Source organism: Jaculus jaculus, chromosome 15 (assembly GCF_020740685.1).
Source record: "Jaculus jaculus isolate mJacJac1 chromosome 15, mJacJac1.mat.Y.cur, whole genome shotgun sequence".
Classification (NCBI taxonomy): Eukaryota; Metazoa; Chordata; class Mammalia; order Rodentia; family Dipodidae; genus Jaculus; species Jaculus jaculus.
This window is the reverse complement of record NC_059116.1, coordinates 34,780,237-34,796,153: the sequence shown is the minus strand read 5'-3', so window position 1 is coordinate 34,796,153 and position 15,917 is coordinate 34,780,237. Positions and strand designations below refer to the sequence as shown.

Genomic DNA, 15,917 nt, shown 5'->3' with positions numbered 1-15,917 from the left:
TGGGCTACAGTGAGACCCTACCTAAAAAGCAAAAAAGTTAAAAAAGGTCAGGCGTGGTGGTGCACATCTTTAATCCCAGAATTCAAGAGGCAGAGGTAAGAGGATCACTGTGAGTTCAAAGCCACCCTAAGACTACATAGTGAATTCCAGGTCAGCCTGGGCTAGAGTGAGATCCTAACTCTAAAAGAGAAGAAAAAAAAAAAAAAAAAAAGGAGAGGGGAAGCTAGAGAGATGGCTTGGTGGTTAAGGTGCATGCCCAGGAAGCCTAAGGACCCAGGTTTGATTCCCCAGAACCCCCATAAGTCAGATGCACAAGGTGGCACATGCGTCTAGAGTTTGTTTGCAGTGGCCAGAGGCCCTGGAGAACCCATTCTCTCTATATGCCTCTCTCTCTCTCAAATAAATTAAAATATAACTTATAAAATAAAATAGAATTAACCTAGAGAACTGTGATGGCGCACACCTTTGGGCGCAGCTCTCCTGTAGCGAATGGACACATGGTGTAACTTCTCACTTAGAGTGGAAGGCGATGGTAAGCTGTGCTCCGCACTCAGGGTCTGCTCTGGCCCCTGCTCTTTAAGGGCTGGAACCTTTGCAGACTGACAGGGAGTCCACACAGAAGCACATGTGCACATACATGCACACAGGCAGTACACACATGGAGCCTCTAGGGGGTGCCAGTTAGCCATGTCAGGTTTTGGATTCCCAGTTTTAAAGACAAAACATAGGATCAGCAACTATTTTATCACCTATTTCTCAAGTTGATACACACATCTTTGTCTCACAGAAGACCTTGATGATGGAGGGGTGTTTTGAAGATGTTGACAATAGACTTCACATGTACTAGGCTGTCACTCTCCCGCTGACCATGTCCCCAGTCCTCACTGTGGGTTCTAGACTGTCACTCTACCTCTGACCACGCCCCCAGCCCTCACTGTGGGTTCTAGGCTGTCACTCTACCACTATGTGGGATTTTGTGTTCTCAGAGTTAACAAATTTCATGTTCTTTTTATTTTTAATTTTTGGGGGGGTAGGGTCTCGCTCTAGCCCAGGCTGACCTGGAATTCACTATGTAGCCTCAGGGTGGCCTTGAACTCAAGGCGATCCTCTGCCTCCCAAGTGCTGGGATGAAAGGTGTGCGCCACCACACCCAGCTTTTCTTTTAATTTTTTTTTTTTAGCATGTGTGTGTGGAGGTGTGCATAAACATGTTTGTAGGTTTCAGCACACATACATATGTGCAAATGAAAGCCAGAGGTTGATGATGTTGGGTGTCTTCCTCATCCTCTCTCCACCTTATTTTGTGAGGCAGGGTGTCTCTCTGAACCCAAGGTTCAGCCATTTATCCTAGACTAGGTGGCACCTGGGGGTGGTGCTAAGGTTCTCATATTTACCCACCAAACCACCTCCCTCTCCCCCGCCCTACATTCCACACAATCCAACAGGACCTTGTGCAGGGACAGAATGTTCTAGATCTGGGATGCTCAACAGCAGTAGCCAAGAGCAACCTAGAGCCATTCATTACTGGGTGTCTTTCTGTAGATCGCCCGCCTCAGTGAACCCAGTCCATCCACAGCCACTTACCCAAGAGGACTCCTAGGGTCAGGATGATAGTGCTCACAGCCACCGCCGTGGTGACAGCAGCTCGACAGTGCCCGGGGTCAGGAGTGGAGACTTCCTTTGTCACCTCAGGCACAAGCTGTCGGTCAGGTGTGGTGGGCTCCATGGCTCAGAGACACGACGTGTGGTCTGGGCACAAGGAAGACAGGCACAAGAGAGTCGTCAGCACTTGGCGTCTTCTTTCCTCCTAAGCAGTGGCGATGGTTCAGCCACAAAAATACCAGAAGGGACTTCCTGTGGCTCTCGACAGGCTGGTGTGGACTCGCTGAGCACAAATTCGCTACTGCAAAGATGATGTCTTGCCGGGCGTAGTGGCGCACGCCTCTAATCCCAACACTCGGGAGACAGAAGTAGGAGGAGCATCTTGAGTTCGAGGCCACCCTGACACTACATAGTGATTCTAGGTCAGCCTGGATTAGAGTGAGAACCTACCTCAAAAAAAAAAAAAAAAAAAAAGAAAGAAAGAAAGATGATGTCTGAGTGTCTTGCAACTCCTGCAACAACCCTCAGTTTAGAGGACTAAAGAAACACAGGGTTGGCTGGAGAAATGGCTTAGTGATTAAGGCCCTTGCCTGCAAAGCCAAAGGACCTCTGTTCGATTCTCACAAGGATCCACATCAGCCAGCTGCATAAGGTGGTGCACACATCTGGAGCTCGTTTGCAGTGGCTGGAATCCCTGGCACACCCATTCTCTCTCTCTCTATTTCTGCCTCTTTCCTCTCTCAAATAAATAAATAAAAATAAAATATTTTAGCCAGGCGTGGTGGCAATGCCTTTAATCCCAGCACTTGGAAGGCAAAGGTAAGAGGATTGCCATGAGTTTAAGGCCACACTGAGACTACATAGTGAGTTCCAGGTCAGCCTGGACTAGAGTGAGACCCTACCTCGAAAAACCAAAAAACAAATCAATCAATAAATAAGTAACATAAATAATATATTTTAAAAGAAACACAGATTTGAGCTGGAGAGATGGTTTAGCAGTTAAGGCACTTGCCTGAGAAGCCCAAGGACCCATGTTAGAATCTCCAGATCCCATGTTAGCCAGATGCACAAAGGTGAGGCAAGCAGCCACACATGTCCACTAGGTGGCGGAAGTGTCTGGAGTTTGATTACAGTGGCTGAGGCCCTGGCATACCAATTCTGTCTGTCATTGTCTAAAAAAAAAAAGTGAGGGCTGGAGAGATGGCTTAGCGTTTAAGCACTTGCCTGTGAAGCCTAAGGACCCCAGTTCGAGGCTCGATTCCCCAGTACCCATGTAAGTGAGATGCAAAAGGTGATGCATTCATTTCATCTGGAGTTTGCAGTGGCTGGAGGCCCTAATGTGACCATTCTCTCTTTCTCTCTCTCTATGTTGCTCTCAAATAAATAAATAAAAACAAACAAACAACAAAAAAACCAGGTATTTCATCTTACATCTCCAAAACCCAGAAGTGTTTGTCCCTCCCAAGGGCTCCAGGCAGCTCCCTGTCCCACCCATCCAAGTGTATAGGAGCCCTGCATTCCTCTTCAGAGCCAGAGCCAGAGCCATAGTATATCCTCCAGTCTCTCTACCTCAGGCCCTCTGAGAGAGAGAGAGAGAGAGAGAGAGAGAGAGAGAGAGAATGGGCACTCCAGGGCCTTTAGCCCCTGCAAATGAACTCCAGACACATGTACCACCTTGTGCATCTGGCTAACATGGGTCCTGGGGAATCTAACCTGGGTCCTTTGGCTTTGCAGGCAAATGCCTTAACCACTAAGCCATCCCTCCAGCCCATCACCTTATTTTTTGAGACAGTGTCACTCATTGCACCTGGAGCTCATTCATTAGTCTAGACTAGCTGACCAGTGACCCCAGGGATGCGCTGGTCTGCACCTTCCCAGCTTTAAGATTACAGGTGTGTCTACCTACACAAGAACATCATAAGAGGAGGAAAAAGATCATGACATCAAAATAAAAGACAGACTGATTGAGATGGGAGGGGATATGATGGAGAATGGAGTTTCAAAGGGGAAAGTGGGGGAAGGGAGAGTATTACCATGGGATTTTTTTTAAGGAAGTTTTTTTTTTTTTTTATTTGAGAGCAACAGACACAGAGAGAAAGACAGATAGAGGGGGAGAGAGAGAATGGGTGCGCCAGGACTTCCAGCCACTGCAAACGAACTCCAGACGCATGCACCCCCTTGTGCATCTGGCTAACGTGGGACCTGGGGAACCGAGCCTCGAACCGGGCTCCATAGGCTTCACAGGCAAGTGCTTAACTGCTAAGCCATGTCTCCAGCCCCCATGGGATATCTTTTATAATCATGGAAGTTGTTAATAAAAATTTGAAAAATAACTTGAAAAACAATAAAATAATTATCATCAAAAATAAATAAATAAATAATGAGCTAAGATGCACAAGGTAGCATGTGCATCTGGAGTTCATTTGCAGTGGCTGGAGGCTCTGGCATACCCATTCTCCATTCTCTTCCTCTCTCTCCCCTCCTTCTCTTAAGTAAATAAATAAATAAAAAGATTACAGGTGTCTGCCACCACATCTGGCTTTATGAGCATGCTGGGGATCTGAACTCAGGTCTGCACGCCATATGTTCTATCCCAGGCACCACAGAAAGAATGAAAGAACTTCCTCCCTGTGGCTAGCTGATAGAAAGCTGGTAAAAACTATGCTGTACGCAGCCCTATGGGAGAGAGAAGTCATCAGTGGTAATAAATAGCAGTAGACATTGCAAGCCTTAAGATTGGCTGGCCAGGGCTAGAGAGGTAGCTTAGCCATTAAGGCACTTACTGTGAAGACTAACAACCCAGGTTTGATTCTCCAGTACTCACATAAGCTAAATGCAAGGTGGCACATGTATCTGGAGTTTATTTGCAGTAACTAGAGGTCCTGGAGCTCCCATTCTCTCTATATAGCTGCCCCCCCTTCAAATAAGTAAATAAATAAAATATTTTTTAACAAAAAGATTGGCTAGCCAGGCCAAATGGGCCACCTGATATAATAGTGCATGTCTGTTATGGGGAAACCAACTGCTCTCTAATTGGATTGGAGGCCTGCACCATGGGAGGGAATACATGCCCAATCCTGAAAACCTAGTCAAAAGCCTATCACTGGGGAGGTCATGAGCCCTAAGGGAGTAAAGACTGCTGTTTTCTGGTTAAATGCATATATTATGCTCACCAAACTTTCCTGTAAGCACTTTTTTTGTTTTTTTTTTGAGGCCCAGGCTGACCTTGAATTCACTATGTAGTCTCAGGGTGGCCTCAAACTCATGGTGATCTTCCTCCCGAGTGCTGGGATGTGTGGTGACTTATTGAATTCTTTGATTACAATTAGAAAAGAGGGCTGGAGAGACGGCTTAGAGGTTAAGGTGCTTGCCTGCAAAGCCAAAGGACCTCGGTTTGATTTCCTAGGACCCACATAAGCCAGTTGCACAAGGTGGCGCATGCATCTGGAATTCGTTTACAGCGGCTGGAAGCCCTGGCATGCCCATTCTCTCTCTCTCTCTCCTGCTTTCCATCTCTCAAATAAATAAAATAAAATATTAAAAAAAAAATAGAAACGAGGGCTGGAGAGATGGCTTAGTGGTTTAGCACTTGCCTGTGAAGCCTAAGGACCCTGGTTCAAGGCTTGATTCCCCAGGACCCACGCTAGCCAGATACACAAGGGGGCGCACGTGTGCGGAGTTCGTTTGCAGTGGCTAGAGGCCCTGGCACGCCCATTCTCTCTCTCTCTCTGTCTCTCGCACTCTCAAATAAATAAATAAAAATCTAATAAATAACTAAATCTTTTAAAAATTAGAAACGAACCTAGGATTTGGGGTTCAAGTACTTTCCGGGACCCTGAGCAACCTGTTACATGTGGCAACCCAGATGGAAGTATCTTGAGGAGGAAAATTATGATTATTGTATTTTGGGAGAAGATGGGAAGCATGTTTTCCGGCTGTGAGCATGACTTGGGGACTACTGCTTCTCTCCACTTGCGGTTTGCTTTCTCTCTCTCTTTTTCCTTTTCGGTTTATGTTTTTCAAGGTAGGGTCTGGCTCTAGCCCAGGCTGACCTAGAATTCACTAAGTAGTCTCAGGGTGGCCTCGAACTCCCCGTGATCTTCCTACCTCTGCCTCCTGAGTGCTGGGATTAAAGCCGTGCATCACCACGTGCGTCCGGCTTGCTTTCTCTTCTTGCTGGAGCTTAAGATCACCATCTCTAACTAAACTGAGGGTCATGAATGGTGTGTGGCATTGGTGGAGGCCGGACAGGAAGACACACTCCCCTTTAGACTGGGGACTCTCTGCCACAGTCCCCCACTTTCCAGGGTGCGCATTGGCATCTCAAGCTGTCTGGCCTTGCTCCACCCTGCTGAAAATGAACTCCAGATACATGCACCACTTTGTGCATCTGGCTTTACATGGGTCCTGGGAAATCAGACCTGGGTCATCAGACTTTCCAAGCAAGCACATTTAAGTGCTAAGCCATCTCTCCAGCCCTCCCTCCCTCCCTTTTTTCCTTCCTTCCTTTTCTTCTTTTTTTGAGGTATGGTTTTGCTCTAGCCCTGGCTGACCTTGAACCTATGTAGTCCCAGGCTGGCCTAGAACTCAGCATTTCTCCTAAATCTGCATCCCAAATACTGGGATTAAAGGCATGTGCCATCATGCCCAGCCTCATTTTTTCCTTCCCTTCCTCTCTTCTTCTTCTTCTTTTTTTTTTGTTTATTATTTTTATTTATTTATTTGAGAGTGACAGAGAGAGAAAGAAGCAGATAGATAGAGAGAGAGAGAGAGAGAGAGAGAGACAGAGAGAGACAGAGAGAGAGAATGGGTGTGCCAGGGCCTCCAGCCACTGCAGATGAACTCCAGATGCATGCACTCCCTTGTGCATCTAGCTAACGTGGGACCTGGGGAACTGAGCCTTGAACCAGGGTCCTTAGGCTTCACAGGCAAGCGCTTAACCGCTAAGCCATCTCTCCAGCCCCCTCCTTTTTTGTTTTTTGAGATAGGGTCTCACATAGGCCAGTCTGTCCTTGGATTCATTCTGTAGCTGAGGAGGGCCTTGAACTCCTGATCCTCCTGACTCTACCTCCTGAGGGCTGGGATAGCAGGCTTGAGCCACCATTCCAGATCCAAGAACTATTTCTCCTTCACCAAAACTCCAAATATGTCTGAGTGTATCTGTGTCCTTAGTTAAATCTGGGGCCCAGCCAGAACATCCCATCCCAAAGGGGACATGCCAGAGAACTGCCAGCCTGGCCCAGCAGAGGGGGAAGGAGAGCCGAGCTGGGGTGGAGGGAGTGGAGCTGGGATAACACTCGCCCCTTTATTCTTCCATGAGGCCTGCAGTACTGCCACAGAAGCCAGAAACCATCTCTAAGAATCACTCGATGAAATGTTTCAGGGACAAAAGACCAGGAGATGTGCAGAGTGATGAGGGTGGGGACTCCAATTTCCTGGATGATCTCATTGCAGTCCCCTGACACAAAGTGTGGGCACTCAGCCCTGGCGTATCTCGCCTGTTGTCTGGCGATTTTGTGTTTTCTGAAGTATCTTGTCACCATGTCACTCATTCACAGCCATGAACACAGAAGCTCTATTCATGATGCTTTCTGCCCATTGGCCCCAGATCCAGCCACGGCTACAGGACATAGCCCAGCCTCTGATGGAGCAGCAGGGCGGCTGAGTCTCTGTCCCAAGGAGCCACCATCTCAGCAGTAGAGACCCTGTGCATCAAAGCCCTCTGTGGTGATATGCGTGTCACCCCAGCACTCAGGAGGCTAAGGCAATAGGACTACTGCAAATCCAGGGCCAGCCTAGGCTACATAGTGAATTTGGACATAGCAAAACTCTGTCTCAGGGGCTGGGAAGATGGCTCGGAGGCTAAAGGTACTTGCTTGTTAAGACTGATGGCCTAGGTTCAATTCCTCAGTACCCACATAAAATCAGATGCACAAAATGGCACATGTATCTGGAATTCCTTTGCAGTGGCAGGAGGCCCTAGTGGACCCATTCTCTCTCTCTCACTTAAAACACACACACATTTGGTTTTTCTAGGTAGGGTTTTGCTCTAACCCAGGCTGACTTGGAATTCACTATGTAGTCTCAGGCTGGCCTTGAACTCATGAAAATCCTTTTACCTCTGCCTCCAGATTGCTGGTATTAAAGGCATGTGCCACCATGTCCAGCTTAATATTTTTAAAACTATTTTAGAAACACACACACACAAAACAGCCAAGTGTGAGCTGGAGAGATGGCTTAGCAGTTAAGGTGCTTACCTGTCAAACCTAAGGACCCATGTTTGATTCTCCTGGTCCCATGTAAGTCAGACCCACAAAAGTGCTGCAAGCATAAGATCACCCATGTGCACTAGATGGCACACACATCTGGAGTTCAATTGCAGTGGCTAGAGTCTCCAAGGTGCTAATTCTCTCCTCCCCTCGCTCTTTCTCTCATTAAAAAATAAACAGGGCTGGAGAGATGACTTAGCAGTTGAGGCTCTTGCCTGCGAAGCCTAAGGACCCACGTTTGACTCTCCAGATCCCACTTAAGCCAGATGCACAAAGGTGAGGCAAACACAAGGTCTCACATGCCCATTAGGTGGCACAAGCATCTGGCATTCGATGTCAGTGGCTGAGGCCCTACCAATTCTCTCTCTCTCCCCAAAATAAATAAATAAATAAACAAACAAACAAAAGCCAGGGGTAGTGATACAGTCTCAGTAGGAGGTGGAGGAAGGAGAACCAGGAGTTCAAGGTCATCCTCCACTTAATAGCAAGTTTGAGGATAGCCTGGGACAGCCCATTTTAAAAACAAAAGAAAATAAAACCAAACCCCATGGACAATAATGCCTCAATACTGGAAGTCTCCCTAGAGTCCCAGTCTGTGTTAAAGCCCTTTGATTGAAGCTGCAAGGTTCCTGGAGAGTGTCCCAGAGGTGAACAAGTCTCTGAGGAATAAACAGGAATCCCGTAAAAAAAAAAATGGCAAGCTTACATGGCAAGAGCCCATGTAAGCTCATTGGCCTCTTACTATAGAGCTCCAGTAATCTCATCCACCTTCTCCCCCTATAGCTAGAGTGATCTAATCCACACCCCCCTAGAGCCCACGTGATCTCATCCACCTCCTCAATTAGAGCCCATGGGATCTTTTCCACTTCGTCCACTAGAGCCCACTTGATCTTGTCCTCCTACTCTCTCATCCACTCCTCCCCTAGAGCTAATGTGATCTCATCCACCCACTCCCCTAGAGTTCATGTGATCCCATCCACCCCTCCACTAGAGTTTATGTGATCTCATCCACCTCCTCCCCTAGAGCCCATGTGATCTCATCCACCTCCTCCTCTATACCCCATATAATCTCATCCATCTCTTCCCCTAGAGCTCCAGTGATCAACTCCACCTCCCCTAGAGCTCACATGATCTAATCTGTCTCCTCCCCTAGAGCTCACATGATCTCCTCCACCTCTTCCCCTAGAGCTCATGTGGTCTTATCTACCTCCTCCCCTAAGCCTCATATAATTTTATCCACTTTCCTTGGATCCCATGTGATCTCATTCATTTCCTCTAGAGCTCATGAGATCTCATCCACTTCTTCCCCTAGAGCTCATGTGATATTGTTCACTTTGTCTCATTGACCTCTTTTGGTCTTTATTTTTTTTCAATCATAATAAGTTTTTTATACAATAAATTTTTTGATTTTCATAATACGCTAAGAGTAAAATTTTTCTTATGCTGAAGGAAGCATTTTTTGGTATAGATCACACCCCCTGGGTGGTCTATATTAAGAAAAACCTCAAGACTTAGGACCTAGATATGCTAAACAAAACTTTACCCATCCATTTGTCCCCTGCCATAGTTCTACTGTAGTGTGCACATCAAAGCATCTACGAAGGCACTGCATGAAAACTGTTCCCAGAGTCATCATAGCAAAGCATCAGGTAGCTGCTGACACTTCACGCAAACCACAAGGCAAGAAAGATCCAGGACAGGCCACTAGGCCAAATGACATAAAACAGTCACAGCTTTTAAACTTGATATGCAAGAAACAAAGTAATTTTAATTTTACAGTTATAATGTAAGTAACTTGCAAAGCTCCAAAAGGAATAGACACAGATTTGCTAAGGCAAATTTCAAAGACAGCAAACACCAGACAGGCTGACCTGGAATTCACTATGGAGTCTCAGGGTGGCCTTGAACTCACTGCGATCCACCTACCTCTGCCTCCCAAGTGCTGGGATTAAAGGCATGTGCCACCATGCCTGGTTAGTTAGGTTTTCATTTTCTAAATGAAGGATTTTTTTTTTTTTTTTTTTTTTTTTTTTTGGTTTTGTGAGGTTGGTCTCACTCTAGAGCAGGCTAGCCAGGGCTCTATAGTCTCAGGGTGGCCTCAAACTCACAGAGATTCTCCTATCTGCCTCTCAAGTGCTGGGAGTAAAGGCATGCATCACCATGCCCTGCTCAATAAAGCCTTTTGAAAAAAGCTTTTATTGACTCATTTGGAGGCAGGGAGTGGAGAGATTGGACACACCAGGGCCTCTTGCTACTGCAAGTGAACTCCAGGTGCATGCACCACTTTGTATCCCTGGCTTTACATGGGTATTGAGAATTGAGCTCAGGCTGGCAGACTTTACAAACAAGTGCCTTTAACCACTGAGTTATCTCCCCAGCCCATAAAAACTTATTATTATTATTATTTATCTGAGAGAGAGAGAGAATAGGCATATGAGGATCTCTAGCCACTACAAATGAACTCCAGACATATGCACCACCTTGTGCATCTGGCTTACATGGGTACTGGGGAATCGAACCTGGGTCCTTGTGTTTCACAGGCAAGTGCCTTAACTTCTAAGCCATCTCTCCAGGCCCCATAAAAGCTTAAAAAAAAAATAAGAGGGCTGGAGGGATGGCTTAGCAGCTAAGGCGTTTGCCTGCAAAGCCAAAGGACCCAGGTCCGATTCCCCAGGACCCATGTTAGCCAGATGCACAAGGGGGCGCACGCATCTGGAGTTCGTTTGCAGTGGTTGGAGGCCCCAGGGTGCCCATTCTCTCTCTGTCTCTCCCTCTTTCTCTGTCAAATAAATAAATAAATAAATAAAAATAAAATATTTTTAAAAAAGGAATTGCAAGCCGGGCATGATAGTGCACACCTCTATAATCCCAGCAGAGGTAGGAGGATCACCATGAGTTTGAGGCCACCCTGAGACGAATTCCAGGTCAGCCTGAGCTAGAGTTAGGCTTTACCTCCAAAAACAAAAACAAAAAAAAAAACAAGCAAAAAATAAATCCAAAAAACAATTGTCAAATTAAAAAACACCAGCTTTTCAGTGATCATCAAATTTCAAACCCCTAGCCTGGGCATGGTGGTGCAAACCAGTAACCCCAGCACTCAAGAGGCCCAGGCAAGAGTGCAAGGTTAAGGACAGCCTGAACCATAAAGGAAACCCTGGCTCAAGAAAGGTACAAAATTCAAATCCCCATAAAGAAATCGAACATTTTCCCTTCAAGTCAATGATGTTTAAGTTCATATATTTTTAATATTTTATTTTTATTTATTTATTTATTTGACAGAGACAGAGAGAGTGAGGCCGAGACAGAGACAGAGAGAATGGGCACGCCAGGGCCTCTAGCTACTGTAAATGAACTCCAGACATGTGTGATCCCTTGTGCATCTGACTAACGTGGGTCCTGGGAAATTAAAGTTGGTCCTTTGGCTTTGCAGGCAAATGCCTTAACCGCTAAGCCATCCCTCCAGCCCTCGTATATGTTTTAAGGACACTTTTGAAAAAAATAAAACAGCGGGGCTTGGTGACACACACCTTTAATCCCAGCACTCAGGAGGCAGAGGTAGGAGGATTGCGGTGAGTTCGAGGCCACCCTAAGACTCCATAGTGAATTCCAGGTCAGCCTCGGCTAGAGTGAGACTCTATTTTGAAAAACAAAAACAAAAACAGATTGAAAAAATCAAACAAAAAATTCTGGGTGTGGTAGCGCACCCTTTTAATTTCAGCACTCGGGAGGCAGAGGTAGGAGGATCACTGTGAATTCAAGGCCACCCTGAGGCTACATAGTGAATTCCAGGTCAGCCTGGGCCAGAATGAGACCCTACCTTAAAAATCAAACGCGAGAGAGAGAGAGAGAGAGAGAGAGAGAGAGAGAGAGAGAGAGGGAGGGAGGGAGAGAGAGAGAGGGGAACTTTTGTCTTCATTGGAAGAAAAAGGAGCTTTAAATTATGTTTATCAAGTCTCACTCAGGGGTGCTATCTGGCTTTGCTTCAGGTACAGGGATATGGACTTAAACAACTGTCAGAAGACATGACCTATGGAACTAAAATCCCATGGGAAATAGGATAAACCTTCTTCCAAGCAAATAATGATTTAGTTCAAAGAGGTACTACTAACATCATTTACCTACCAAATGGAATTAATTCTTGATCTTGTCCACTTCCTCCCCTAGATTCCATGTGATCTCATCCATCTCTTCCCCTAGAACTTATGCGATCTGGTCCACCTCCTACCCTAGAGCCCATATGGTCTCATCCACCTTCTCCCAAGAGCTCAAATGATTTCATCCACTTCCTTCAGCACTGCTCCAGTGATATCATCACCCCTCCCCTACAGTTTGAAGGATCTCATCCACCTCCTCCACAGGACCTCATGTGGTCTCATCCACGTGATCCCCCAGGGCCCATGTGATCTCATCCACTTTCTCCATTAGAGCCCCTATGATTTCATCTACCTCATCCCCTATGGCCCATGTAATTTCATCAACCTCCTCCTCTAAAGCTCCAGTGATCTCCTCCACCACTTTCACTAGAGCTCCAGTGATTTCATCCTCTTTCCCTCTCGAGCTCTAGTGATCACATCCACCTCCTCCCTGGGGCTCATGTTATCTCATTCACTTCCTCCATAGAGCCCATGCAATTTCATCCACCTCCTCCCCTAGAGTTTTAGTAATCACATTCAGCTCATGTGATATCATTTATCCCATCCCCTAGAGCCCATGGGATCTAGAGATCAAATGTGATCAATTTCACCTTCTCCCCTTGAACTCATGTGATCTCATCCAACTACTTCCCTAGAGCTCATGTGATCTTGTCCACCTCCTATAGAGCTCCAGTGATTTCTTCCACCCCTTGCCCTAGGGTGCATGCGATCTCTTCCACCTCCTTCCCTAGATTGCATGTAATTTCATCCAACTCCTCCCCTACAGTCCATGTGATATTAAGCATCTCATAGCCTAGATCACATGTTCGCATGTGATCTTGTCCACCTCCTCCTATAGAGCTCCAATGATTTCCTCCACCTCCTCTCCTAGAGGTCACGTGGTCTTATCCACCTCCTCCCCTAGATCACATGTGATTTCATCCAACTCCTTCCCTAGAGCTCTCATGTTATCTCATCCAGATACTCCCTAGAGCCCATGTGACCTTAGCCATCTCATAGCCTAGATCACATGTGATCTCATCTACCTCATCCCCTAGAGCCCTGTGATCTCATACAGCTCTCCCCCTAGATTCCATGTGATCTCATCCACCTTCTTCTCTAGAACTCATGTCATGTCATCTAACTCTTCCCCTTGAGCTCATGTCATCTCATCCACCCCATCTCCTAGAGCTCTTGTGATTTCTTCCACTTCCTCACCTAGATCTCATGTGATTTTGTCCACCTAGGCCTCTAGAGCACCAGTAATCTCATCCACCTCCTTCCCCTAGATCCCATGGATCTCATCAACCACTTCCCCTGGAGATTATGTGATCTCATCCACTTCCTCCCATAGAGCTCATATGATCTCATCTACCTCCTCCCTGAGAGTCCATGTGATCTCTACACCTCTTCTCCTAGCACTCATATGATCTCATCTACCTTCTTCCCTAGAGCTCCTGTGATCTCATCCAACTAGGCCATTAGAGTTCCAGTGATCTTATACACCTCCTGTGCTAGAGCTCTAGTGATCCCTTCTAACTCCTCCTCTACAGCTCTCATCCTTATCCTCCCCTACAGTGCATGTGATCTTATCCATCTCATAGCCTAGATCTCATGTAATTTAATCCACCTCTTTCCCTGAGGTCATGTGATCTCATCTACCTCCTCCCCTAGAGCTCCAGGAATATCATCAATCTCCTTTCCTAATTCTCATGTGATCACATCCACCTCCTCCCCTAGAGCTGCAGTGATCTCATCCACTTCCTCTTGGGAGCTCATGTGATCTTGTCCATCTCATATCCTAGAGCCCATGTCATTTGATTCACCTCCTCCCATAGATCCCATGTGATCTCATCTACCTCCTCCCTATAACTCAAGATATTACCCACCTCTCCATAGAGCCCATGTGATATCATCACCTCCTCTCATAGAGTTCCAGTAATCTCATCCACCTCTTTCTCTCAAGCTCATTTGATCTCATACATATTCTTTTTTAGACCTTATGTGATCTTGTCAACCACCTCCCATAGAACTCCAGTTATCTCCTGCAGACCTTATGACCTCATCCATTTCCTTTCCTAGATCTCCAATATCTCATCCACCTCCTCCCCTAGATCCCATGTGATCTCACTCACCTTCTCCACTAGAATCCATGTGTTACAGTCAGGTTCGCATTGCTGACAGAAGTCATCTGATCAAGAGCAGCTTGTGGGAAAAAGGTTTATTTTGGCTTACAGACTCTAGAGGAAGCTCCATGATGGCAGGGGAAAATGATGGCATGAGCAGAGGGTTGACATTACCCCCTGGCCAACATAAGGTGGACAATAGCAACAGGAGAGTGTGCCAAACACTGGCAAGGGGACACTAGCTATAATACCACCCCCAACAGTACTCTGCCTCGAAGAGGTGATAATCCCCAAATCTCCATCAGCTGGGAACCTAGCATTCAAAACACCTAAATTTATGGGGGACACCTGAATCAAACCACCATCCCATGTTATCTCATCTACCTCCTTCAATAGTACTCATATGATCTTATCCACCTTCTCCCTATAGCCCATGTGATCTCATCCAACTCCTCCCCTTGAGCTCCAGTGATCTTTTCTACCTCTTCTGTAGAGTCCATGTAATTTCATCTATCTCCTGACTAGATCCCATATGATCTCATCCATCTCCTCCCTTAGATCCCATGTAATCTAACCACCTTCTACCCTACGTGTCATTAGATCTCATTTACATTTTACTTTAGAGTTCATGTGATATTGTCTACTTCTTCTCCTGGAGTTCATATGATTTCATCTATTTCCTCCCCTAGAGCTCATGTGATCTCATCAAATTCTTCCCCTAGAACTCATGTGCTTTTGTCCACCTTGTCCCCTACAGTTCATGTGATCTCATCCAACTCCTCCCCATGAGCTCATGTGATATCACCCACAACTTCCCCTAGAACTCATGTGATCTTATCTTGTCCACCTAGGCTGCTAGTCCTTCAGTGATCTCATCCACTTCCTGCTCAAGAGCTCCAGTGATCTTCTCTACTACCTCCCCTATATCTCCTGTAACCTCTTCCACCTTATCTCCTCCCCTAGAATTTTTTTTTCAGGTATGGTTTCTCTCAATCCCAGGCTGAATTGGAATTCACTATGTAGTCTCAGGGTGGCCTTGAACTCATGGCAATCCTCCTATCTCTACCTCCCAAGTGCTGGGATAAAGGCATATGCCACCACACCTGGCTCTCCCCTAGATTGTGTATGATCTCATCTACCTCCTAACCAAGAGCACATGTGATCTTATTCATCTCATTGCCTATATCCCATGTAATCTCATCCACATCCTTTACTAGGGCTCCAGTGATCATCTACCTCCTCTCCTAGAGCACATATGATATTGTCCACATCCTCCCTTAGAGCTCCAGTAATCTCATCCACATCCTCCCCTAGAGCTCATGTGATCTTGTCAACCTCTTCACCTAGAGCTCATGTGATATCAACCACCTCCTCTAGAGCTTATGTGATCATGTCAACCTCATCCCCTACAGCCCATGTGATTTTGTCCAACTCCTCCCCTTGACCTCATGTGGTTTCATACACATCTTCCCCTACAACTCATGTGCTCCCATCCATCTCTACCTCTAGAGCTCATGTGATCTTGTCCACATAAGCTGCTGGACCTTTAGTGATCTCATCCACCTCCTGCCCAAATGCTCCAGTGATCTTCTCTACCCTCTCTCCTACATCTCCTGTGATCTCTTTCACATCCTCCCCTAGGGTCCATGTTATTTTCTCTACTACTTCCCTTATATCTCCTGTGATCTCTTCCACATCCTCCCCTAGAGCCCATGTTATCTTATCCATCTCTTCACTTAGATCCCATGTCCTATCATTAATCTTTTCCCCTAGAGCATATGTGGTCTA

The 15,917-nt window shown here is 46.3% G+C and overlaps 1 protein-coding gene across 1 annotated transcript in view; it reads right to left on the bottom strand.

The window, feature by feature from the left end:
• The window catches only part of Tmprss9 (transmembrane serine protease 9), a 63,801-nt gene that overhangs the window by 31,452 nt on the left and 16,432 nt on the right, over positions 1-15,917 (bottom strand). The window contains exon 2 of the mRNA XM_045135392.1: positions 1,584-1,748. Within this exon, the coding sequence (XP_044991327.1) occupies positions 1,584-1,725 (142 nt within the window). The 5' untranslated portion in view covers positions 1,726-1,748. The remainder of the gene's footprint in view (positions 1-1,583; positions 1,749-15,917) is intronic.